This window comes from Gopherus evgoodei, chromosome 2 (assembly GCF_007399415.2).
Source record: "Gopherus evgoodei ecotype Sinaloan lineage chromosome 2, rGopEvg1_v1.p, whole genome shotgun sequence".
In the NCBI taxonomy this organism is placed as follows: Eukaryota; Metazoa; Chordata; order Testudines; family Testudinidae; genus Gopherus; species Gopherus evgoodei.
The window spans coordinates 30,939,693-30,965,877 of NC_044323.1; the positions used below are offsets into that span (position 1 = coordinate 30,939,693).

The window sequence follows — 26,185 nt, forward strand, 5'->3', positions numbered from 1 at the left end:
CTCCTTCCCGGGACATAAAAGCAAAGGCGGGGGTGAGACAAACCCCGAAGAAAAGGGGACGAGCCGGGCAAGGGTTTGAGGAAGCAGCCAGTCTGGGGGATGATGCAGTCAGGACCCCGTTGTGAGTGATCTGATTATTTGATAGGGTGAAACAACACTGCATATTCCCTATTCTTGTTATTGATGTAAACACACGATGAGCTACTGCAGTAAAGTCACTATACAGACTCTGTACCTTTACTGCAATACAGCCATGACAACATGCCTAACTTTGTCAGTAGTATAACCGTACCATAGTGAACCGTTACAGCTATTCATTCTCCTTGGTTATATCTTTTAGAGGTCTCTTTGGAGGGTTCATTTGGTCCTGCACAGGTCTATAAAGTTAAGCATATGAGTTGTTGTAGGATCAGAAACTTGGGATAAGACTGTGTGACTTTGAGCAAGTCACACCACGTTTCATTCTCAGTTACCCCGTCTATCAAATGGAAATATCTGATTTTGTACAGTACCTTGAAATTCATGGATGAACATTCATATCAGTGTAAATAATTATTTTGTAATCTTAGCCTTGGTTTTAGGATGACACGGGACGGGGGAAGATCTTTTAAAGATTACTTCTAGAATTGTTCTTCCATGTGACCAGAACATTTCCATGTTCTCCACCTATATGTAGTAACTGTGTGTTTTTCCTCTGGAATACTGTGACACATTCTTCATAAATTCACTGAGGTCATTAAGAGCAAAACTCCTCCTCTTCTTCCTGTGAGGTTGGTCTAAAAGAAAAATGATCTCATTAAAATTAATTGTGGGTGTAAGAAAACTAACAACCCCACCAGGTTCCTGAATAATAGCTAAGGTCCAGCTGCATGATAGCTGGTACATAACCCACCAGTAAAACTGTGTTATTCAAACTCATCCTCCCAACTTCTAGCCTCTGTGCAACTCCACCCTTTTCGGTACCCCAGCTCTCATTTCTTAGAGCAGGAGCTCTCAACCTTTCCAAATTACTGTACCCTGTTCAAGAGTCCAATTTATCTTGTGTACCCCCAAGTTTCACCTCACCTAAAAACTACTTACTTACAAAATCAGACATAAAAATACAAAAGTGGCACAGCAAACTATTACTGAAAAATTGCTGACTTTCTCTTTTTTTACCATATAATTATAAAATAAATCAACTTGAATATCAATATTGTACAGTACTTACATTGCAGTGTATAATATATAGGGCAGTATAAACATGTCATTGTATGACATTTTAGTTGGTACTGACTTCACTAGTGCTTTTTATGTAGCTTATTGTCAAACTAGGCAATATCTGGATGAGTTGATGTACCCTCTGCAAGATCTCTGTGTGCCCCAGAGGTACCCCTGGTTGAGAAGCACTGTCTTAGAGGACACCTAAGTGTTGCAGGAAGTGGTTTAGGTGCTCACTAGGTGGCAGTCTGTAATTCTGGAGGATCTCTCTTCCCTCTAACTAACCAAGTGCTAACTTACTGGAACAGAGTGTTAGATGGAGCTACGCTGCTGGAGCTGTTGCCTTTTGGATGCATAGACAGCTGGTGCCTCCTGGTAACTGAGGGGGCACAATGTAAAAGGGGGGAACATGTAACCCCCCCAAGTCGCCTCTGGAGGGAACTTCCAGCCCCACCTCCCTGGGCCAGGGTTGCCAATTCCTCCAGCTCCTCTGGAGCTGGGGCCACAGGAGCGGAGAGCATGTGCCTCTGGCACCCGGCTGAGGCCAGCCCTGGCCCGGGGAGACTCATAGCACCAGGGTCTTCCTGGAAATCTTGGGCACCTAAACAGGGGGAGGGGCATGGGAAATGCCCCTACATCCGGCTAACCAGAAGCCAGGGAACCTGCTCCTGGTACCATCCCCAGTGACCCCTGCACCCAGCCAGGCCTGCTGCACTTTCCCCACCCCACCAGAGTTACCTGCGGAGGAGGGCTCTGTACTTCTCCCATCGTGCCCTGCCCATATTTGGCCACTTTCGTTGGCAGCAAATTCTGGGTGGGGAACAGGAGGGAGCTGCTTCTTACGCTGGCTGAAGATGGCCGCTCCAGGTTGCTAACTCTGTGCAGCGTGATAGCTGTATGAGAGCGCCTGGCTAGGAAGGCGGCAGCAGCCCACCGCCTACACTCCCTGTCCAGACCCGGCTGCTAAGGACAGGGACCGAGCAAGCCAAAAATATAGGGGGGGAAGGGAGGCCTCTGGCTCACTTGGCCCCTGTCCCTGACAGCCAGGCCCAAGCTGCCTCCCCAGCTGGGTTCTCGCAGACAGTCGCCATGCAGCAGAAAGCAGCAGCCGCCCTTAAACGCAGCCTGAGAAGGGGCTGGTCCTGCTCCCCGCCCAGGCCCAGCTGCCAGGGACATGAGTTGAACAAGCCAGGGGAGAGGTGCAGCAGGACAGAGCCCTTCCTGCCTCCCCCTGCAGGCTGAGCAGAAATTTGGGGAGCACTTGATGCTGCATGGCCCCTCTATGCATTGCTATGTTTGGATGAAATGTAAAACTGTAGTCCTGAACATTTGGAGTGATTTCCAAGAGTAAAGGTGGTTCACTCCAGGGCTTTCACCAAATTCTAAGCTATTTACACTGCCTGCCTAAATACTCCAGCAGTTTCAGCTAAAGAGGGTAGTCACTTCCTGCTCTAAATGTGCCAGTGTCTTGCTGTTAAATGGCATCTCTGGTCCAACAATAGGTGACTGCATTTCAGTGGTAAGCGAAATGGTTGCCAACTCTAATGATTTTGTCATGAGTCTCATGATAATTATTGTTTTCCTTAAAGCACCCACTCCTGGAGTCAAGTGGATATGTGATAATTTCAGCCTTCATTCTTAAAGAGAAACTAAGTTTCTAGTCCTCATGGCTGTGGAGAAAGCTTTGAAATGTGACCCCAGGTGCACCCTAAAGACTCAACAAGCAGAAGGCAAATAAAAAGAACAGCAAATCTATTATTTTAAAGCAGGGCTTTGGAGTGGAGCAGAGCCAGAGCACAGCTCCAAAGCCCTGTTTTAAAGTCAATCTTATGATTTTTGGTATGCTTGATTCATGACTTTTGAACATTTGGGGCTGTGAGACTTAATTAGTAATCTGCTGTTAAGAGGTGTGGGTGGAGTTCTGTGAGCTAAGGGAGCTGGAGAGGAGCTGCTGGGTTATGCTGTTCAGGCTGTGCAGACCTAGGTGCTCCCCCAGGCAGGAGCCCTGGCCTGTTTGGTCCCCATGTATATGATGGATCTCCGAAAGGCCTCCCCCTCCTCGTTTGTATCATACGGGGACTGGCATTGCGAAACGGTCAGGCCGGCGGCCGGGCAGCTGGGCGGGGACTTCTGGTAACTAGGTCAGCAAAAGCCAAGAACAATCTGCACTTTCCGTTGTGGATGGGGGAGGGTGACTAGCCTCTTCCCTTCTCCCTTGCATTGCACGGGGGTGGGGCCCGATATATACCCCCATCAGCTCCCTTGCATTGCACTGAGCTGAGACTACACCCCCACATCAGCTTCCTTGTAATGCACCAGGCCCAGGGGCGAGAATATACCCCCCAATTAGCTCCATTGCATTGCATCGCATGGTATGGGGGGCAGGTGGATAGGGAGTACAGCCCCCTATCATTTCCTTGGCACTGCACTGGGGTGGGAGTCAGGAATAAGATCCTCCGGGCTGAGGGTCAGGAAAATACTCCCCCTCTCCAATCTGCTCTCTCGTATTGCACCGACCCTTGGTCAGGCACACCCCCTCTTCCGTTAGCACTCTTGCATTGCATCGGGGTGGGGGTCGGGACAATGTTCACAGAGAACAGCTCCGCTCCAGCTCACTTGCACCTTATACAGCGGAAGGGGACGAGAGACTTTGCTCCTGCCATGCCTTGCCCAGAAGGGGTGCCGTTGTGGCCCCACGGACCCCTCTTCGGGGCTAGGAAAGACCCTCCCCCAGCAGAGCTCAGGTGGGGGGCGGCGGATTTTCCGCCAGTTTCACGCCGCGCTGGCCTTTCCCTTTCGGGTTCCGGCAAGCGAAGTAGAAACTACTTCAGGCCCTCCCCGCGAGTGCGTCACCGCCCCTAGGGCGGCTGCTCAGGCACTCGGAGCTACCTGCTCTTCCGCCTGTCGCCGAGCGGTCAGCTGGAGCCCCGCGCTGCCGATGCGCTAGTCGCTGCCTGGAGCCCTGCCTCCCGCGGGGGCGCATAGTGGCAGGTAATGCTGGCTGGGAGCGGGGCTGGGCGATATGTGCGCGGGGGGATCCCCACCTCGGGTGATGGAGCCGCTGGTTTCAGGGGCCGCCCTGAGCTCCCCAGAGTGGCCCACATGGCGAGAGCGTCTGCCCCTGTGTTAGGGGATGTAACTGCTCTTGGGGTGGGCGTTCCTGTATATCGCCCTCCATACACACCGGGTCCGGGAACTGCTCTCGAGATGAGACTGGGGCTTCCCAGACGCTGCGAATCTCTGGAGCTGCCGTCTGGATTTCTCTTGTTCAAACACAATTTGCAGTTAATCGGTATTGTTTGTAAAATGCTTTGGCAGCTGTTGCCAGAATTGGAGGGGAAACGATCTGTGCACAAGCTGGTCACTGTATTGGAGTGGGATGCTCCTTGCTGTTGGAAAGAAATGTTGCTTAGAATGGAAATGTGTAAAAAAATATGAATTTTGGGGAGGAGGGGAAGTTAAGGGAGGAGAGTGGATGGATTATTCGCTTTTTCCCCATGACACTTTTGGTGGGTTTTAATGACGCACGCATGTAAAGATAGAAGAAGTGGTGAATGAGACTGTGGCAGGCAGTACTGTAGACCTTGTTCTCTGCTGAAGTGAAATGTTTAGTGTAACGCAACCTATTCCCTGGGGCTCCAGCGGGGGCATTGCTCACAAATTAGCACTCCCTGCGCGATGCCTCCTTGGCTACGAGCATAGGGATTCAAAACCAAATTCGTATGAAAGACTTTTCCTGTAAACAACTGAAATACATCTCTTCCTTTACTCTCCAGTCACACCATCTTAGCACACATCAGTTTTCCTCAGTTGTGAGGGGAAAATGGCAATGTCTGAAGGCTTTTTTAAAGGACTTCTGGAGAGGGGAAAAAGAATATTCCTTTGACCCACATTGAAATATGTGTTCTAGGTCTTTACATGGTCCCACCATGAATTATCTGCTTTGGTCATGTGTTTTACTATGGCGAGTTGTATTTAGATCGGGTATTGGAAAGATGTAGTCAGAAAACATATTCTTCCAAAATTAGGTTATGTCCCTGCTAAAGAGGAACACAACTGATGTAATGCTCGAAGGTGTGCCTGTGTATGCTCCTAATGGGTCTGTGGCTCACACACTTAAAGCTTGAGTTGGCCAGGATTGTGTTTTAACTAGCTGATAAAGCCCTGATACCCAGGAATCTTTTCCACCCCCCATTGAATTAGTTAAGCACTATGTTAAGCATCGTTGTTTAAGGCTACATAAACTCTAGACAGGGTCCACTTTAAATATAGATAGAACAGATGGCTGTTCAGGGTACCACAGTTGTAGCAGGTCATATTATTTAATGACATTGTATAAGTAGCAGTGAGGTGCAGGCATGTTCTAGTTTGCCAGTGAAAACCCTTTTGAAGGGATCCCTGTCTCCTAATGAAGATTACTGTCCAGAAAATTTTCCATCACACTGTCTGTATTAAATTAATGGGATAAAAACACGGACAAATTCTGCTTTGTATTACATGGATGTAAGTCTAATGTAACTCCACAGAATTTAATGAAGTAACACCAAATGTCTGTCTATGGAACTCAGCATAGAATTTGGCCCACTATCAGTAACTAGTGGCAAATATAAAAATGGGGGAATGAGCTGGTACTAACAAAGTCCAGGAACTATGTGTTGATAAGAAGCCTAGGGATGTTGCTTAGAAGGTGCTGGGATTTCTGTCAAAGCACTGTTCATATTCAGGGGTTCTGTCTAACTTATTAGCCTGTGTCTAGCAGCAGTCTGTTAAGTTTGAAATTTCCCCTAGAGTTCCTTAAACTGTAGATTGAAATTGACATGGTTCTTGTCAATTTCGTGGCTCCACTCCCCAGTCTGAACAGCCCTAAAGACAATTTAGAGTCATTTAGATTTTTACACTGCTGCAGGTGTCTTTCCTCCGGTTTTGTGGGAGCTGTCTGTCTGCAGACTAAAGGAGATATAGTTGTGTTGGTTCACGTCTGGAAGGTTATCAGTTACAATCGTTAGGGCTAGAAGTTTTTTTTTCCTGTTGAGAGCCTAAATTTTGTAGAAATAAATGGCATAGGCTTTTCTGTAGGGAAAGTTTCTTCTTCTTCCATGGTGGGAGAGTGTACTTATCAAGCCCTGTCAATCTTTCCTTGAAAGCACTTAAAGTAAACATACAGGATTTACTCTTTTATGTATAATTGATGGCCAGTCACACTACATTAATACCGTGGCTTTTTTTTTTAAATGAGGAAAAAGATAAGTAGATGTGTTTTCATTGAGTCAATTAGTTTTCATTTTCAGGCCCTGATTCTGCAAGGAATCCTGCATGGATGCAGGTGCCCCAGGGACTTAGAAAATTGAGGCTTCCAGTTATGTGTAGGGTTTAGGGTTTCTTTTTAAGACTGAAAATGCAGAAGTTGTTAAAGCAACAGTTTTTTTCTTTTTTTCTTTTTTCGTTTTGTGAGGAGGCTTGTGACTAAAAACTGCTCTTGAAAAATCATCTAATTGCTCATGTGATGATGATGATCAGGTGATGACAGACAATAAAGGAAGTCTCATGCTTAAACTTTAGTCAGCTTACATAAATGCATACATTTTATTTTATTTGGCTTCTGTAGGTGAAAACAGAATTCTATTTAAAAACATGAGTAAAACCAATTTACAGACTTGATTTCTACAAATATTTGGACAATGCTGAATTAAAGTGACAGTGACTTGATCCCAATTTTGCACATTCAAATATATGCAGTACTAAGTAGGCTTGGGGGGGGAAAAAGTAAATTTGCCAGGGGCAAATGGGAGCCATCCTTGTTGCGTGGTGCTTAAGATGCTAATTTCTGCAGAACTTTAGCTTTCCTTTTTTAAAAGAAATACTTTCTAAACCTTATTGTAATGAAAAGCATCTTCCAAATAAAAAAAAGTGTCGTTTGTTGCTTTCCCTCACCTGCAGTAAACTCCCAAGTCTCTGATGCAGTCTGCATTTTCCCAACCCATAAATAAGTAAAATTGACAATATTCTGGCCATTTTCATGCTGTTCAGACCTTTGTGGGCAACAGCAGAACTGTCAATGTGCGTAAAATGCTGCTCCTTGGGAAAGTCTTGAGAAACAGCAGTGAAGTCAGGCAGTGGAGTTACTTCTAACCAAGGCTGTTGGAGAGGTAGGTCTTATCTACTCTATAAGATTTCATGATATCTGAACATGATAGCTGTCAATAATTGTCTTAGCTGAATGCCAGTTTACATGATTGGCAAGTGTGTTCAGACACAGTACAGATTTGTAAAAAAGACCTGGCCTTACAATAGAAGACCTGTCCCATCTGTAGCAGCCAGCAAGCTTTGAGCAGGGAGGAAGGATCAGAAAGCTTGTTCTAGCGGTTTACGGGTGGGCAGGAGAGAGGATTGGAATGTATACATCTACTTGCCAATGTCTGATACAAAAAGAAAGACCCCAAAGTAGGGTCTAAGGATAGCACTGTGGTCGAAATCCCAGTGCTCTTTCTTTTCCCCCAATGGCTGGGGTAGTAATTGGGGTAAACTTCATACCAGTGCATTACCTCCCGTCTTTCTGGTATGTGCCCTCCCTCTCCTCTTTCATATCTGCCTCTGGTTAGTCGGTGTCTGCTACAAAATCCTGGTTTTTTTGTGTCCCTCCCACCCTTATAATGCTAGTAATTCCTGCTAGTGCCATGCTTTCCTCGCTCCCCGAAAGCTCCCTTCTTAAGGCCAGGGGCATATGTGCTTGCATTCACTTGGCGCAGGGTGATCTGAACTGGTCTAGGTTAATGCAGCAACATTAATTTACGCTGCATGTGTGCATGGTGAGATGCTGTTGCTTTCTGCCCCCTTCTCTTTCTAGCCATGGAGCCTGAAGGGACTGCAGAGAAGCGGGGGAGCATGTTGCAGAGCTGCCACTTCCCTTTCTGTGGTCCAGATCTGCTGAATTTTCCTGACCTACGCTCAGACCTGCAGCATTTGGTCTGAAGTTGTCAGCCATGTCATTTTCTTTACTTTTCTCCAACACTGGTTCTGACGTAAATGCTCTCTATGTGTGACTTGAGAAATATGTGCCAGAAGGGTTCCATGACCTCACAGGGTAGGGAACAAAGATAACATCTTGACCAGAAACTACAGCTAGGCATACTGCACTTCCTGACAGTCTTAGCAGATTATGTCCTCTTAGGTGTCACTTTCTGGTTTTCCTCTTCTAATACAACCACATACTCAGGGTAGATTATGGAAAAGGCAAACAGAACTTCTATGAATGGGATGCACTTTACTCCATTCTAGGGGAAAGGCAAGATCCTCTTTCTCTTGTGTTTCCAAATGGCAGGCATAGAAATTAAAACGTGGAAGTCAACACTGCAGGACTGATTTCCTACCCTACTCGGAAATCTAGATCTTTTTGATTCTGGTGTGCACTCATATTTTTTCTTCAAAAATTCCCCTTATCTGAACCTTATGATCTTCTGCTTTTCTTTCCATGAGATCAGTGGAGTGAATGATCATATGAGCATGGAGCAGTCATTCAGTGTTATGAGGTCTGTCACTTCTGGACAGGGTTGCAGAGTGTTTTGAAAAGAACAAACAAAAGTGCAGAATTTTGGGCAGTCAGCTGTGAAGAGGGACCGAATATAGAGAAAAATCTGATTTAACTCATTATATTAGAGGTTTTTTTGTAATGGTTTTGTGCAGTGCAACCAGAAGTAATTTCAGGTACGAGTTCATTGGCTAATGAAATCTGCATGAAAGAGAGCCCCCTAGTCTTACTTAACATGGATTTTAAGGAGGCTGGTGTGTGGATGCAGTTTGAGTAGGAAGGTTCTTAGTGTTTGTGTGTTGAGGAGTAATTTGGTTGAAATACAAAAATTTAAAATTAATGCTAAGAATTGTTGTTAGTGGAAAAGTGCTCTATATAAATTAAAAAAACAAATGAAGAAAAATCTATAAACTTGGAATAAAGAGGAGGATGGTAAGGACAGGCGTACTTTTTTCAGATTGCGAAACTGTAGCATTTTATTGGCTCCTCTGGATCCCCTTATGCTCTTACAGGTTTGAATACTGAGCATTTTGTAGCATATATATACTTGCCCCTTAAAGTCAAACTCCATATTTTTTATACTGTATAGATTATCCTGTGGCAGGCACTAGTGGTTATGCACCATTTAATTGTACCATGGAGTTACACAACCTGCATTTTGCTTCTCTCATTGTTTGCTGATCAATATCCTTGATTGTTGAATGCTTTATGGGATATTTCGTGTTCTTTGGGAGTCATAGTGGCGAAGGAGAAATAACGACACTTTTTTGTAAAGCTGTTGTTCGCTTCTGATATAAAAACAAGGTATATTATTAACATTTCAGTGTACTGCTAATTATGTGCAGATTTACTAATTATATGTGGAAAAATCTAACTGTATAACAAATACACATTCCTCATCCTGTTCTTTAAGTGCCTATTTAGCCAAAACTGTTTGTTTAGATGCTAGTAATGATTCTGACGTTTATTTTTGTTTGCCTTTTACAGGTGAAGTTTAGAAAACCGGATAGTAATGGAGTATATGAGCACTGATAGTGACAAGGAGATTGACTTGTTGCTAACGCACTTAAATATGTCTGATGTGATAGACATTATGGAGAACTTTTACCCAAATGGAGAGCTGGCAGTTTATGAAGACAGTCTGATTACTATGCACCAAGAAACAAATCAAAATGGGGGATGTAAAGAATCCTTATTATTCCGTGGAAGAGAGGTTTCTTTGCTGTCATGTGTCAGGTACGGGACTGAGGAAGACTTGCTCGCTTTTGCAAATCAGGTGTCCAACACTGCAAAGCAAATTAATGGACAGAGACAACAGGAATCTGGAATCCTATTAAACATGGTATGTCATTTTGCATGAAAAAGAGAATAGAAATTTTTGAATGTAATTACTGCAAACTAAAAACAAACCTACAAATTCTTAAACACACATTGACATAGTGACACCCAACAATAACAATAGGAGGTATGTTATAATTGTAGGAAAAAAGTGATCAATAAGATTATTCCACTTGACTTTTGTGGGGGATGCTTTTTGATTAAATTCAATATTGGAACAGTGTTTCTCAGTAGAACTACTTCCCCCTCTTAGTGCTTACTGGTACAAAATGTGATAATCTGACATACACACAGTCTATTTAGACTATAGAAAATTACAATAAGGAATGGTTAGCAATGCAGTGAATGTTTATGAATTACAATACGCTTTATTACCATAACTCTCAAATGCCCCTCATTTTGAGGTACATTGTTCATTTTGTTCCCAAAGTTATTTGCATTCCATAGAAGTCTGTTGTTGAAAACTACTTATATCCATAAATAAACCGTCATGGAACAGAGTGTTCTTAGTTTATTTTTAATAAAGTTTCATCTTGTTTTTTTTAAATTATCATTGAACCCCGAAGATTACTTCAAAGCATCTCCATTTTCTAAACAACCCAGTAGCTAGATTTAACAAAAAATGAAATTACCAATTCTTCCATTGGTCTTAGTTTCCCCATGGAGCCATTCATATGTTTTTAGGGCTTCAAGATAAAAAAGTCCTATGTCTTCCAGAATACAGAATTGCTTCTGCACCGTCTGACAGAGTCATCAAAGTTTGCTCTGGCAGAATTCTGGAAGTGGAGAGAACCTCCTGATGATATCTTTTGGTCTCGGAAAATGTGAGAAATTTTATAATGGGAAAATTCACGGTTGATCTGTGGCAGAAGGAGAGGCCATAATAGTTTCTTACAAATGTATCTGCTAATTTCTAAAAGATGAGAAAATTCCTGAGAAATATGAAATTCTTCAGCCTCTGTGCTAGTAATATATGGAATGAACAGAGAGGTGGACCTTAAATGTATGCTTCTTTGCATCAGTTTTTGCTCCACTATCCGCAGTGTGTGTGTGTAGTGTAATTTGAAATATAACAACTGGTCTTTGTGTCTGCTCATAATCATCAAAATATAAACAGAAAGTGTTCATTATTTTAACATCTTGAAACAAGTTTAATATTAAATATGTACAATCTCATTATTTCAGCTAGGTGCAATACATAAATACCAATTTTGTCAGTTGAGAAAATCCTTTTGTTATTGAAAAACATCTTCTGTTATTTCAAGCATAGATAGATCAGATTTGTTTTTACCTGAATGACACTTTAAAAAAACATTAATCTCCACAACATGCTATTTTATGTAGTGTGCAACTGAGATGCTTTGCAATACAGCATGTGAGACACCTTGCATCACAGGTGTGAAACTAAAGTACAGTAACTCCTCGCTTAATGTTGTAGTTACTTTCCTGAAAAATGAGACTTTAAGTGAAACAATGTTAAGTGAATCCAATTTCCCCATAAGAATTAATGTAAATGGGGTGTGGGGGAGGTGTTAGGTTCCAGGGAAATTTTTTTCACCAGATAGAAGACTTATACACACACACTATAAGTTTTAAACAAACAATTTAATACTGTACACAGCAGAGATGATTGTGAAGCTGGGTTGAGGTGGTGAAGTCAGAGGGTGAGATACTTCCCAGGGAATGCCTTACTGCTAAATGAACTAGCAATTGACTGAGCCCTCAAAGGTTAACTCATTGTTAATGTAGCCTCACATTCTACAAGGCAGCAGGCATGGAGAGAGGGGAGACAGCATGGCAGACAGAGACACACACTGTGTGTGCGCGCGCGCATTGTCCCTCTAAGTAAATTGCCTTTTTAAGTAGATCAGCAAATTGAGACAGCAGCTGCTCCCAGCAACTTCCCTCTGTCCTGAGCCCTGTTGTGTCCCCCTGCCCCCCCCCAGCTCTATGAAGATGGGGTAAGCAAGGAGCAGGGACACCCTGACATTAGCCTCCCTCTTCCCCCCGCCTCTTACAAACACACACACAGAGCAAGCAGGAGCAGCACATAGCAGTGGGGGGAGGGACAGCTGAACTGCCGGCAGTTGATACCCTGCTGGGCACAGGGAACTTAGGGGAGCTGATGGGGGCGGGGGCTGCCAGTCCACTCTGGTTCCAAGCCCCCATCAGCTAGCTCCAACAGACTGCTCTTTCTGCAAGCAGTGGACAAAGCAGGCAGCTGCCAAACAATATCATAAGGGGACCCGGACGACTTTAAGTAAGGAGTTACTGTACTGCATTGGTCCATTTTTGTTTCTTTATATGAATTCAGAACCTTGTAGAATCCCAGAAAACAGACTATCCATATCTGGAATATATCTTTACAGTAAAATAAGACTTAATTAATTGAAAACTTATTCACTGGAAGTATAATAGCATCAAAAATTGAAGTGCTTAGTATAAAATTTACAGATTTATAAAATCATGAGAACTTTGTTTCATGGCATAATTCAAACAATGTGAGGACACATGGCAAAGTTTAAGCCATATTTCTGCCTTTTAGTAAGCTGCAGAAAATCTCATTTCTTTATCATTTGTAAGTCTTATTCCCCTGCACTACATGTGATGTTAGGAAATGCAGAAAGTCTTACTCATCTTCAGTAAGATACTCTGTGAGTAATAGCTATGTGGCATAACAGGTTATCAGATTCCAGTAAAGAACAAACAAGCCTTCAGGTAAACTTGCACAACCCTCATGGTTAGTCTCAGTAAATGTAGTTGTGCTGCCAGGCAATTAATTGCAACTTATAAATGATTAATCATTAGATAAAAATGTAAATAATGAATAGGCCTCACGCTATTCTCATTCTGTGTTTCTAAATAAAGACTACTGAACATATCATAGGAATCACATGTGTGCAAAGGTGTTTGATCAGGAAATGCTGAATTAAGTAGACTTAAGTGATGACATGATGACTGCACATGTAGAATTTTCTGAAGTTGAAGTACCTACCTTTCTAACATTTGTTTCTTTGCTTTTTTTTTCTTTTATAGATCACTCCGAAAAACGGACGCTATCAAATTGACTCCGATGTGCTTTTGTTTCCATGGAAGCTGACTTACAGGAATATTGGCTCTGATTTTATTCCTCGTGGAGCTTTTGGGAAAGTTTACTTGGCACAAGACAGAGAGACAAAAAAGCGAATGGCATGCAAGCTGGTATGTTGGTATGGTGCTTTTCTCCCCAAGTAAATATCATGCAATGTGATATATTTAACACATTAAAAGAGGATATTTCTGCATTTAATTTCAGTGCCAGTTGGGGTATCGCTGTTGGTTTTATTGGATTAGATGGTGTGGGGGGGGGGGAATGTTCTACAATTAATATTTGCACTAATAAAAATTTTTTTCAAGAGTGCTTAGGGTTTGAATTACTAAGCATGGCTTTTTTCCTGCGGTACTGTCAGCAAAAAGTTGAAATCTTGCATTCTGCATTTTTTAAGAGAGCGCATTTCTTTAGAGGAAAACCCTCATTTTGGGATGTAAGAGGTAACAGCTTCAGCATTCTGAAAACATACAATGATTTGTGTAACTACAGTGCTGTGCAGACCTGTTGCCTAACTAGTATTCTTGAAGTCTTTACATTAAATCTTACAGCCATCAGTATGACACAACATTGGAGATGAAAACCTAGTCCCATTGAATTCAATGGCAAAATTCTCATTGGCTGACTCAGATGGAGCCAGGATTTCATCCTGACTCTCTTTTGAATGGGAAAGGCTTGCATTAGGGTCCCAATTCAGCAGCATACTTACATGCTGTTGATTTCACTGGGACTTAAGCTCATGTATAAATGCTTTCCTATATCAGCTTAAGTGAGACTAAATACGTGCTATTTCCATATTTGCTTTGAGTGTATTGTAAGGATAAGTAGAAAAAAAATCAGTGATTTTCCACAGCCTAGGGTTTTGTGTCAGGCCCATCTCTTGTATGAAAACAACTCTGCATTTATCTTCAAAGTACTACATTGTCTTTAGTAATAAACCCGTCAGGCCAAACTAAGGCTCAGGTGGAGTCATGCTCCATGTCTTCCCATCCCCCCCTTATGGGCCATGTAGCAGTGCCAAGAGTGGGTGCCCTCCTTGCCTTTGCTCAGGGAACGTGGACCTGGCTTTCCCTTGTGCAGAAGACCTGGAAGGAGGGGCTCACATGCACTTTCCCGCCCCATACACCCAAACCAGGGCTCCTTTAATTTGGCACTTTTTAGCTGCAAGTGTAAGTAGGGGCAGACACACCTGTTCAGACAGATGTTAGCAGCAGCAGGTGATTCTCAGCATATAGATGAGACTTCAGATGGCTAATGGGAAAATGAAGCTTTTTTTTTTTCTCCTAAGCCAGGAAGTCTGGTCATAATTTTGCCTACTCCTTTAGGTTTTGATGGGAATGGATGTTGCTAAATCACTTTTGTCTAGGACATTACAATCCCTTTGGACATAAGTCCAAAAGCTGTGTCTGTTTTACACAGGATGTGTCTGAAACAGAAAGGAGAAACCATTCAAGAGCAAAAATAAGCCTATTTTAATGAGTAAATAATTGAATTTGCCTTTGTTTTTAGTTAACATATAAAAAACCTAGCCGTAGAACAGCTAACTTCAGAATAAGTTTTGTTCAAGCTGATCTGTCTTCATTTTGTCTCAATTTGATAGGTTCCAGTGGAACAGTTCAAACCATCAGATGTTGAAATCCAGGTCCGCTTCCGCCATGAGAACATTGCAGAGTTATATGGTGCTATTCTGTGGGATGAGACTATCCATCTCTTTATGGAAGCAGGAGAGGGAGGATCTGTCATGGAAAAGTTGGAGAGCTGTGGGCCTATGAGAGAATTCGAGATCATTTGGGTGACAAAGCATATCCTCAAAGGACTTGATTTCCTTCACTCAAAAGGAGTCATCCATCATGATATAAAACGTATGTATCTTTCATTCTTTAAAAGGCTATTTCTTTTCCTTTTACACATGGAATAGTTACTTTTTTTTTTAATGCTTCTGCTTTAGAGGACAGTTTTGAGGTGCTGAGGACCATCAAATCCTATTGGCCTTAGAGGGGAATTGGCTGACTGACACTCAGTATCTCACAATATCAGGCCCTCGGAATAGAAGCTATTTAAACTGATCTTTTTACTGCTTTTCTTTAATGATTCTGGTGCACTGAAACATCGCTGTTTGTTCCAGGGGGAACCATTAGAGCCTCTTAAGTAATCCAACACAAAACGAAAAAAAGAACCTGAAGAGTTCAAACAAACACTCTGACTGGGCCAAAACTTTGCCTCTCTCTGTCTGTTTTGTCCCAGGATAAACAGTTTGCCCTTCTATTTTACTTTTACATTGTTGGTGTTTGTGTTGTGGCTTTGCATTGCTGTTTCTGAGACTTTGTTCCCACTCTGTAATTGAGCCAGACACATCATTAAATTTTTATTGGGGATTATAGTTTACCTTCTATCAAGGCACCTGTAAATGCTAGAGCCCATAAATATTACTTCTGCCTAGCAACACCACAGAGGTCAAATCCTACTTTCTCAGGGAAGCATGGGTCTTAATTAATATTTGGCCTCTAATATTTATTTTGCTGCTGATTCTTGCTAAACATGGGGGTTTAAAAGTAGGACTTGAAACATTTGAACTTACTGTTAGACTAACAATACACAAAATGGTGGCCCCAGTAGTTTAAGAGCTGCTAAATCTGTGCATATGATTTTTTTTTTTAATCTTACAAGTAAACTTTGAAACAGTGGCAACTATTAAGTTAAATCATTTTTTTCCTAGTTGCATTTTGTGTCTTTTTCTAGTAAATATCTTCCGGAGCTCTTCAGTCATTGACCGTAACAATGGAATTAATTAAAAGCCTTTCTAAACACCACATATGAGTGATACATATTTGACGTTTGAAAGAGTTTAAACTCTTCCGCCCCCCCCCCCCAATTTTCCAACAACTTTTCACTTCCCTGTTTGGGCTGGGTTAGGAGCATTGGTTAGGTAGATCAAAAGATGGGCTTGAGAGCACCAGTTTTGATTGGTGTCCCCACAGGCCTGGATGCTGTGTGGTGGTGATGCATCGCATCATCTTGTGGTGATGAGATGCATCATTGGCAAGAGAATGGGGATAAGAGGAGAATTCTGTCTAAAAGGAGCCAAGCAGCCTGTAGCTAGCCAGACAAAAGCACGTGTGTGTGCAGTGTACTGAGTGGGGCAGAGAGATGTCAGTGGTGGTCCCCTCCTCCTGTTTCTGTCTGAATGAAGAGCTTGATCATGGTGGAGAATCTGTATTGGTGCAAAACCAACTGAAAATGGAGGGGGAGTAGGAGACTGTCTCTGCTTCCTGGAGCTTTTAGATATTTCATCCATTCTACAAGTTGAAGTTTCAGAAGTGAATTTATGTAAAATCTCTGGAGCTGGCAATGGAGTCTCCTGTCTCCTTTTGGAGGAGGAGCAGGTTGTAGTGGGTGTCTTCCTCTTGCCTTCCAGGTAGAAGAGAGGGGGCATTGGTGGAAGGGATGAATCTCTCTTTAAGGGAGTAGAGGTCAAAAAGGACTCCCCTCCAGATTCTGTTGGTGGGGAAAGCTCAAACTCCAGGATCTGCTTCAGATTCCCCTACCAGCAAATCCTGCCTTCGCCATCCCCCAGTGGAAGAGAAATTCAGGGAAGCAGAGCTCCACTAGGCAAGGGTCAGGAGGAGAAACTCCCCCTTGGCTTTCAGCTGCACCTCTCTGAGCTCCTTATTTTTAACCTCTGGCTAAGATGCTATGATATCAAGAAACTCTGCTCTTTTGAGGCCCAATCCAAAGCCCATGGAAGTCAACAGGTGTCCTTCCGTTCACTTGAGTGAGCTCAGGATCAGGCCCTTGGTATTTGCAGCCCTTCCAAAATGAGGAGTTACTGGAAGTCTTGTGCTAGAGCTTACCCAGATAAGATTTCAAGCCTGTATCTCAAACTTTGTAATCTACTCTAGGGAACAATAAGTGTCGGTTCAGGCACCTATCTCAGTTACTACTTGTGTTTCTAGCAGGGTCACTCTCTTGTTCACTTTCGTACTATATTAATCTGTGTCTTCACAACTGTGCTAACAGATGTTAATAAATCTGTGAAAGCAGAGAGCAGACACAGAACCAGAAAAACAGCTGAAAGCTCACTTGAAGAACCAGTAAGGTGCAAAATGACGAGTCTGCTTCATTTTTCAACTTGCACGAGGGCAGATTCTCAGGGACCACAAGGTTGGATGCGGTTTTGGTTTTTGAGTTTTGGGCAAGCAGAAAATCCCCTTTTTAAAATACAAATATCTTCCACTACTCATTTGAAAAGAAGAATGGCTGAAAGGATTTAGCTCAGACTTTCCACACGCAAACAACCAACCTCAACCCATAGGTTTATTTTAAACATGGAAAGTTTCATCCCCCAAAGAGTTGGGTGTTTTTATGTTGTTTTTTATTTTATTTTATTTTATTTTGAGTTTGAGCAATTGGAAACCACACTAATGAATTTTCTTGCAACTTAAACTATGGTGTTCACTACCCTGAAAAATACAACTACATAATAAATATATGATTCTGCAGATTACTTGGTACTTGCATTCAAGTTCCAGGATAACTACCGTAGCATGTAACCTGCACTCTGATTTAAAAGACAATTCTGCATGGGTGTAGGAAATCATGAAAGAGACTCAGAGCAGGCCTGTGGCCAGGGGCATAGCCATTTCGTCCATGCTCTGTTCCCAATAATTTTTACAGTAACTCCTCATTTAAAGTCATTCCAGTTAACGTTGTTTCGTTATGTTGCTGATCAACTAGGGAACATGCTCGTTTAAAGTTGTGCAATGCTCCCTTATAATGTCATTTGGCAGCCGCCTCCTTTGTCCACTGCTTGCAGAAAGAGCAGCCCATTGGAGCTAGCTGGTGGGGACTTGGAACCAAGGTGGACCAGCAGCCCCTCTATGAGCTCCCTCTATCAGCTCCCTGCTCCCCTGTGTTCCCTGTGTGGCAGCCGCCCAGCAGGTTATCAGTTGCTGGCAGTTCAGCTGTCCCTCCTGCCACTGCCATGTGCTGCTCCTGCCCTCTGCCTTAGAGCTGCTCCCCGGATCCCCCTGCTTGCTGTGCAGGAGGGGGGAGAGAGGGAGGCTAATGTCAGGGTGGCCCCCTCCTCCTTGCTCCTGCACCCTGCTTAACACATCTTCCATAGAGCAGGGGACACACACAACAGGGTTTAGGACAGAAGGAGCTTCCTGGCAGCAGCTGCAGTCTCAGCTTGCTGATCTACTTAAAAAGGCAATGTACTTAGAGTGGGGTCAGCGTACTTAATGGAGTAATGCACATCTCTCTCTCTCTCTCACATGGTGTGTGTCTGTCATGCTGTCTTCCCTCTCTCCATTTGTGCTGCCTTGTAGAGTGTAAGGCTACATTAACAACAATGAGTTAACCCTTGAGGGCTCAGCCAATTGCTAGTTCATCATTTAGTAGTCAGGCATTCCCTGGGAAATATCCCTCCCTCTGAATTCACCACCACAACCCAGCTTCACAATCATCATCACTGTGTACCAATACTAAATTGTTTGTTTAACTCTGTGTATAGTGTGTGTTTATAATATATATCTCTTGTCTGATGAAAAAAATTTCCCTTGAACCTCCTCCCCGCCCGTTGATATTAATTCTTATGGGAAATTGGATTTGCTTAACATCGTTTTGCTTAGTCGCATTTTTCAGGAACGTAACTACAATCTTAAGCTTGGAGTTACTGTACTAGGAAAATCATCAGGAAGTTATTGGTCTGAACAGTATTCAGTTCGATTCCGCACTGCTGAGATGTACGGGAGAGGCAGTGAGGCACAGGGGTGGTGAGGGAATCCAGTAGCACTGTGCCAGCTGAATTGTGACAGCTGCCAATGAGGCTGAGAGCTCAGAGCGCTGCAGAGAGAAAAATCCTATGTGTGAAATCCCTCTCTGCTTTGAATTTTAGGACCCCTAAGGATTTGGCGGCTCTGCCATTTACCTGCTCCATGAAGCCCAAACACCTCGAGGTGACCTGTGTAGAATTGTCAGCGCCATCCCTATGGCTTTCACTGTTGGAAAATTGTCTGACCTATAAGATCCATGTAATACTTAGAGCTAAATAACTTACTGCTGGTGATGGTATTGATCTGTGAAGTGAGATATAGGCTGAATACACTCCTACAACTCGGACTGTCTTCCCTTTTCCCATTCTAGTTCTGCACAAGACATTTATGTTGCACAATAAATGGCACCAGCTTGATAGACCCTAAACCCTTGTCTTTTTTGTTTTGTTTGTCTTCAGCCAGCAACATTGTTTTCATGTCAACTAAGGCCGTTTTGGTGGATTTTGGTCTAAGCGTTCAAATGACAGACGACACCTACTACCCCAAAGACCTCCGAGGAACAGAGGTAAGAATGTGTGCACAAGGAAAGCCCTGTGATTGCGTTGTTGCGTTGTAACGATTCTCAGACTTTCCAGAAGACTTGAGTGAAATTAATGTCTTATTTTTTAAAAATCATTTTTGTCTCGCACTTAATTGGTTTTGTGACATAGTCGTAATTACAATTAACTTTTTAGATTAGTGACTGGGAAAGTGTAACTGTTCTATCTTGTAAATTTTATTTATTATCTATCCTCAAACTAGTCAATTTATTAACTATGGTTAAATCCAGATCCAAGGGTGAAATTCTGGCCCCACTAAAGCCAATGGTAAAACTCCCATTGACCTCAGTAGGGCTCAGGTTTCACTCCAAGGGATAGCTCCACAAATCCAAAATTTGGATACCAACTCCCCTGCTCAGCTGCAGCCAATCCTGTAGACGTCTAAATTCCTAGGTGTCTAAGTTTCTGCTGGTGAGCACACGCAAATCCACCTCCATCCTGACACCTGGTGCCTAGCTCTTGCTTAAGCCCCAGCAGGATCCTCAAACCTGGCATTCTCCCATACAAGTGTCTAAAATATATGTTGGGCCCCAATTACGCACAGCTGTAGGCTCTTGGATAAGCCAGTGGGGCTCCTCACAGGTTTAAGTCTTCCCAGAATTGGGGTCTTGCTTAGCAAACGAGAAGCGGCAGTTGGCTTGGATGGACGAAAAAAGCATGGCCAAAGAGGCTGTGCTACAGGAAATGTTTTCACTGGAATGCTGACTCTCTTGTCATTTTGATAGCCTTTCCGAGCAGAGAATAAGTATGTGTTTAAAGGAGACGTTTACGTAACCCTCTCCAGAGGAATGACGTGCTACTTGCAAGGGCAGCACACACTAGTACATTTCAAAGACGCAATTGATGTTTCAGGGAACATTTTGTTTCAGGAGGATGCTGGAACGTTTTTTCTGGCTTTCCAGTCAGAAGAGTTCAGAACTGAGATACTTTTACCTTACTAAAAATAATAAAATAATAAAAATACCTTACTTGCCGTTAAGCTGACACAATGCCTTTTCATTCTGTTATGACAGTGTTGGTTATGGAGCTGTGTGGTGGGAAAGAAGGGAAATACTGAGGTAGACTTTCCAAGGGGGGGAGAAGATGTGTGTAAATAGGGAATATTTAGGTTTGTGGCATGGAAAGGTGGAGTTAGGCTTGCTTGGAATTAGACCAAGAGTGCATGAGCCAAGTTCTGCTTAGTGAGGAAAAGCACACTTGCTTATTTATGTAGGATTGATTAAACGACTCTGTAGTGTGAAGCCAGTTAAGTGCTCACAGTCTTGTATCTTCACAAATTCATCTAGTCCCTTAGTGCATAGACACATCTTCCACCTCCTCGGGGGGGGGAGGAGAAAGACACTCAGGGGGCAGTGGTCCTCGGTGGTTTCTGTGCTGTTGGTTCATGGTAGCCCCATAAGAGACATAGGTGAGATTGTGGAGAATGGGGGTGGGGAGACTCAAACTTTAGGTAAAGCTTTGTGGCAATACACACAGGCTACCCCATGAATTTTAGAGCCTAGAAGGAAAGACTCATGCTGTGCTTCCTGCTGGCCTTCATCTCCTTCCAACCCCACCCTCAGCAGTGCCTGCTTGGCTTGCAAGGTTGCTGTGCCATCAGCGGATGGCCTAGCTGCCAGTGACCCACCTGTGTCACCTCTGAAAGCTCTAGAGGGATGGTTACTGCTAGTCTCTGTCTAGGCAGGTATTTATACTGTAATCACAGCTCTGTTATTTGAGTGGTAGTGCTCTGTGTGACTTGCCACATAGAGCATTCCAAGGTCAAGTTCTTGTTGCAGAGTGATTTCGGATAATACCAATTGTTTTACCAGTTGTTCAGAGAGCATTGGATGAGGGGATAATGTAAACTAAAGCAAATATACTGGCCTGCAAACCTAATGGGTGGACAATGCAATGGCCTGTTGAAATTTAGCTCCCCAGGCCCATGAGCTCTGGGAGTGCTGTGCAGGCAGCATCCTCATCCCCTAGCAAGAAGGAGTGCCTCCGGCAGCCGGGCCAAATGATTACTGAATGAAGCTGATGGCTCCAAGTGAAGTTCTCTCCAGGCTGAACTGGAAAGTGTGATGGCTGCGCATTGAGGACATGCAGGGTGTACAGTTGAACAAATGACAAGGGAGCATGTCACTGTCCAATTGCAGTGCCTAACCTAGGGGGAAGGCAAAAGCAGAGGCTCACCTTCCTTTCAATGCCCTTCCCAGATTTACATGAGCCCCGAAGTGATACTCTGCAGAGGCCACACAACGAAAGCGGACATCTACAGCATGGGGGCTACCATCATTCACATGCAGACTGGCAGCCCACCGTGGGTGAATCGATACCCTCGCACCTCATATCCATCATACCTCTATATAGTAAGTATCCATAGAACAGCTTAGGTCAGCCAGCCAAAGAGAGAGAGACCCCGCTGGGTTCTTGCTGGTAAATTCCCAACCTTCCAGGGGAGTCTGAAAGTATTTGCTGCCAGAGAAATGATACCATTAGCCCAGCTCTGAAAGAAATATTATAAAGCAGAAAAGCAGGTTGTGATAATTTAGGAGACTGAGAGAGAGCCAATATTAAGATTAAATGGCTACAGTTCTGCGGCACTTGGATGTTCTGTGAGGATGACCTTAGAGTTATGCAAAACTCAGTCATTTCAAGTGCACGTGGGTTCACATTTGTTGCCATTATGGGGTTTGAACAAACCTAAAAATCCCAGAGCGAAATTAACTAAAAACCTCTCAATTTCACCCAGTTTTGCACTGAAGCCTGGTGAATTTCTCATGCACAATGCCTTAAATGGGCTCCAGTTTGCTTAAAAGGTTTACAGGCCTTTGGTTGAACCAGTCTGAATCTTCGGTTTACATTTAAACCTGAAAGCAGGTTAGGTTTGCAGGATTACCTGTTCCATTGTGACTGTTCAGAACAGTGCCAGAGTGGCAAGTTTTTATAACTTGTGAGTTATGAGAGGGGAATTCCCAATTGTCGAAACCCTCAATGGCAATGAGGAAGTTATCATCTTAATGCTGAGAAATCTTTCTTTCTTGTTTGCTAGATACACAAGCAAGCGCCCCCGTTAGAGGACATTGCAGAGGATTGCAGCACCAGCATGAGAGAGCTGCTGGAAGCCGCTCTGGAAAGGAACCCTTATCACAGACTCTCTGCTGCAGACTTACTAAAACATGAGGCCTTGCATCCTCCACCAGAGGACCAGCCACGATGCCAAAGTCTGGACTCAGCCCTGTTTGAAAGGAAAAGGCTGCTGACAAGAAAGGAGCTGGAGTTGCCAGAAAACATTGCAGGTACAACAGTGAGCATCCCGCTCTTGTGCTTTTATACTCTATTCCCCATCTACATTTTATTCACTGAAACAGATAAAGCTAAAGGAATCCAGGGCCTCTTGACAAGAGAGCTCAGTAAAAATCTTGACAAGATGAGGTCAAATGCAGGTCTCAATAAAATATGTGGCAATATTCCCATTGACTTCAGTAGGACCAGAATTTGGCCTAAATTCTGTAATTCCAGAAGAATCAGCTTGCCAGAAAACCCTGGCAGTCCTCCAGGACAGTCTTCTAAAAGTACATATTACTTTACTGAATTGTTTGAACTCTCTCCAGTACTAAGGCCATTTTATTATTAGGTATTAGTTTGGGAGTTTTTTAATATGACTTTGTTTTATTTTAAAAACTCTTTATACCTTGACCATGAAGTTGAGGAGTGTCAGCACTGACATGCAAGGCCTCTGAAAAGGACTGTTTAAAAACAAAATGCAAATGATTGCGCACATACCAAGCCACCATACTGTGTGTGATACATGCTTATGAAGGGTGAGGCATGAACCAGTTAAAATCTTACAGGGTTCAAGAATATAATATCAGGTCCAAAGGGAGATCTGACACCGGCAAGCTGCTAACAGCCTGTATTTCTCTTTTTTCCTTTCTTTTAAAATATTTGTAGTCTACAAATACTTGTAAAATTTGGTGGACGCATCCTGGCAGTAGGCACTTAGAAAAACAAAACACAACCGAACAAAAGCCCTAACCCTGATGAAATGCTTTCTGTTATTTACTTTATTTTTAAATTATTTAAATCACACCTATGCCCATGAGTAATCAGTAATACAGTACAACAAAGCCCCAACAGCATTAAAGTAAATAAAATTGTTTCTATAATGGCATGATCCTGCTGTTTGCTTTGTTAGGTGCACAGTCCGTTGGCCACTACAGCACTCCAGAGGTAGGGTTCTGTTGACAATCAAGGGGCATTTGGCCATTAATCTGGGACTCTGAGTTCGGTGTGTGAGTGCCCAGGACACTCATTATAAAAGTGCTCAAGGGAGTTCTGAGGTTGCAACAGCTTCTTCAGAATCATTGCAATTTGTGAAAACATGTGCTAAATAAAGCAGAGGCCCAGCCCTAGTTCTGCACTTTGCACTGCCTAAATGGAGATGTAATCTGACCAGTGAGGGTAGTCTTCAACTGGCATAATGCCAGCAGAGCTCCCTCTATTACGCCAGCCTGTCCTTTGGAATCCTGGCTTAGGGGAATGTCAGGAGATGATGGAGCTCTGCTGCCTTCTGGCAATTCCCAGCTGGTGTATGGGCCTTTAGAGACTAGATACAATTTTCATTCTGCTCTATCCGGGCTCTGGGAACCTAGAAGTTGTAACCGGTTCCAGTCCACCCACCTCCACTGAATGAATCTGGCCCTTTTGGTCTGGAGATGCTGATGACTTGCAATATTTTGTTTAAAAATTTAAGCTTTTTTGAATAAGTCCAAAAAAAGTAAAAATAAAAACTAGGCCATTCAAAAATGTTGGCAGTGTTTTAAATGAGTTTTTATCTTAGATTCTAAGGTATTAACGCATTTCACCTCTTTCCTTTTCAGATTCATCTTCATGTACAGGGAGTTTGGAGGAATCGGAGCTGTTAAAAAGGCAAAGGTCACTGTACATAGACCTTGGTGCTTTAGCTGGCTACTTTAACATTGTTAGGGGACCACCAACATTAGAATACGACTGACTCTAGTGATTTCTTGTGTCTGCTGGTCAGAGTTGGAAATCTGTCTCTTCAAGCTAATTTTGTCTATAAAATAGTGCCTTTTTGAGCTGTAAAATGTGAACTGCTTTTAACTGTACAGATGATTAAGCTAACCAATTTGTGGACTCTGGTAAATGTATCCCAAGCAAGCAATAACATGTTCCCTGACAGCAAACCAACAATATGAAGGAGAAAAGAACACCTTATTGGGAATATTGTTATCTGGAGACTTTCCCTGCACTGTGAGGTTTTTTTTGGTATGTGCACTTTACATGCTGTGGGCTATTTACATTTTATATAAGTAGAAAAATCCTTTCATTTAAAAAAATTGAATATTTTGGGGAAGATCCTCCAGTGTGACTGAGCTGCACTCGCTGTAAGTCTGGCTGGGGAGACTTTGGGCCATCTTTGGCAATCCTATCCAATCTTCAACTGGCTCAGCTTTCAGCCAGTCTCTCAGGGCAGACTAGGGCAGCCTTCAGATTGATGTGAACCATGCCAGCCACCAGTGGGCCTTGGAGCTATGCATCACTGGGGCACGGGGATGTACTGGTCACTCTGTGTTTGTCCTTACCACACCACAAAAAAGGTGGGGGGTATGTAGGAGTTTCTGAGGTGGTTCCACAGCACATGGAGGTTCTCTGAAAAGGGAGAATCCTCCACAGGCTTTAGGCCAGCTTTGTGCTATGAGAGCAATGCAACCTCCCCTCACAAGCCAAGCATCCTGGCCCTGAACCTACATGTGATTCTGAACGTTCTGTACATTAGAGCCAATGCAAGTATATCTAGGGCAGTGATGAGTTTGCTGCCAGTAATGTTGAGAGAATTCCTGATTGTTGTATTAATCACTAATAAGCTGAACAGAATGCTTTAAAACTGTACATGTTGAACTGACTTAATAACTATGTATGGGAAAGCATGTCAATAGTGACAAGCTGTGTTTACGTTCCTATGGAAACAATTTATCTTGTTCTCGCTATGCCTAATGTATCTAAAACATGTTGTTTTGGATGAAAGTAAAACTGTGTAAACTACATAGTTCTGTACATCCCATGGGATGAGAATGTAAACTTTTATAAAACTCTTCAATGCTTAGGATCATATCTCTGTTAAGCATTTGTTAAAGATGGCATACTATGTATGTTGTGTAGCAAATCCCTTGTGAAGCAAGGCCTCATTTTTAGATGTAAATTATTTGATGGCGCCTATCCAAGAGATTATTTTCACTTTGATACCAGTATGATTGGATGAATAAATCCGATGTGTTAAGAAATGTTCATTCTGTCAGTTCTTTCGGGATATTTAGTTCTAGCTGAATTGCAGAGCCAACTGGGAGAGCTTACAGTGGGCTTGTGGAACTCTGTTTACACTTTCCCCTGCCAATGTAAATTACTCTTGTCCAGTGACAACGTGAGGGTTTGGGGGAAGATCAGTGTGACAGTTGTATGGGTGCTCTCAAACCTCTGAACTACCAGGGAAAAAGGAGTGATCTTCATGCCATCTCCTGCCATCTGCTTATCAATAGTTGCCAACATTTAGAAAAGTTTCCAAGGTACCAACTTTCAAATAAACTTTGGTGAGGATGGGGATAGGGGAGGTCTTGGGGTGCTAAGCCTCTAATCGGAGGGTTTTGTATGCACTCTG

The 26,185-nt window shown here is 43.1% G+C and overlaps 1 protein-coding gene across 2 annotated transcripts; it reads left to right on the forward strand.

Annotated features, from left to right (window-relative positions):
* The first annotated feature begins 47 nt into the window (after positions 1-47).
* Positions 48-25,804, forward strand: MAP3K8 (mitogen-activated protein kinase kinase kinase 8). 2 transcript variants are annotated; one of them, XM_030550272.1, is made up of 8 exons: positions 48-121; positions 9,713-10,067; positions 13,100-13,264; positions 14,752-15,013; positions 19,384-19,490; positions 21,723-21,875; positions 22,559-22,805; positions 24,390-25,804. In XM_030550272.1, the coding sequence occupies exons 2-8, from the start codon at positions 9,738-9,740 to the stop codon at positions 24,521-24,523; spliced, it is 1,398 nt and encodes a 465-aa protein (XP_030406132.1). In that variant the 5' UTR covers positions 48-121; positions 9,713-9,737; the 3' UTR covers positions 24,524-25,804. The 2 variants fall into 2 exon arrangements, with proteins under 2 accessions (XP_030406132.1, XP_030406131.1); XM_030550271.1 differs by lacking the exon at positions 48-121 and adding an exon at positions 3,830-4,191.
* The last annotated feature ends 381 nt before the right edge of the window (positions 25,805-26,185 follow it).

What these genes read in the sequence shown, in the direction of transcription:
- MAP3K8 (XM_030550272.1), top strand. Translation starts at nt 9,738, where the DNA reads ATGGAGTATATGAGCACTGATAGTGACAAGGAGATTGACTTGTTGCTA. An exon ending in AAGACCTCCGAGGAACAGAG is followed by an intron (nt 19,491 to 21,722) that starts GTAAGAATGTGT and finishes TGCCCTTCCCAG; the next exon opens with ATTTACATGAGCCCCGAAGT. An exon ending in GTTGCCAGAAAACATTGCAG is followed by an intron (nt 22,806 to 24,389) that starts GTACAACAGTGA and finishes TTTCCTTTTCAG; the next exon opens with ATTCATCTTCATGTACAGGG.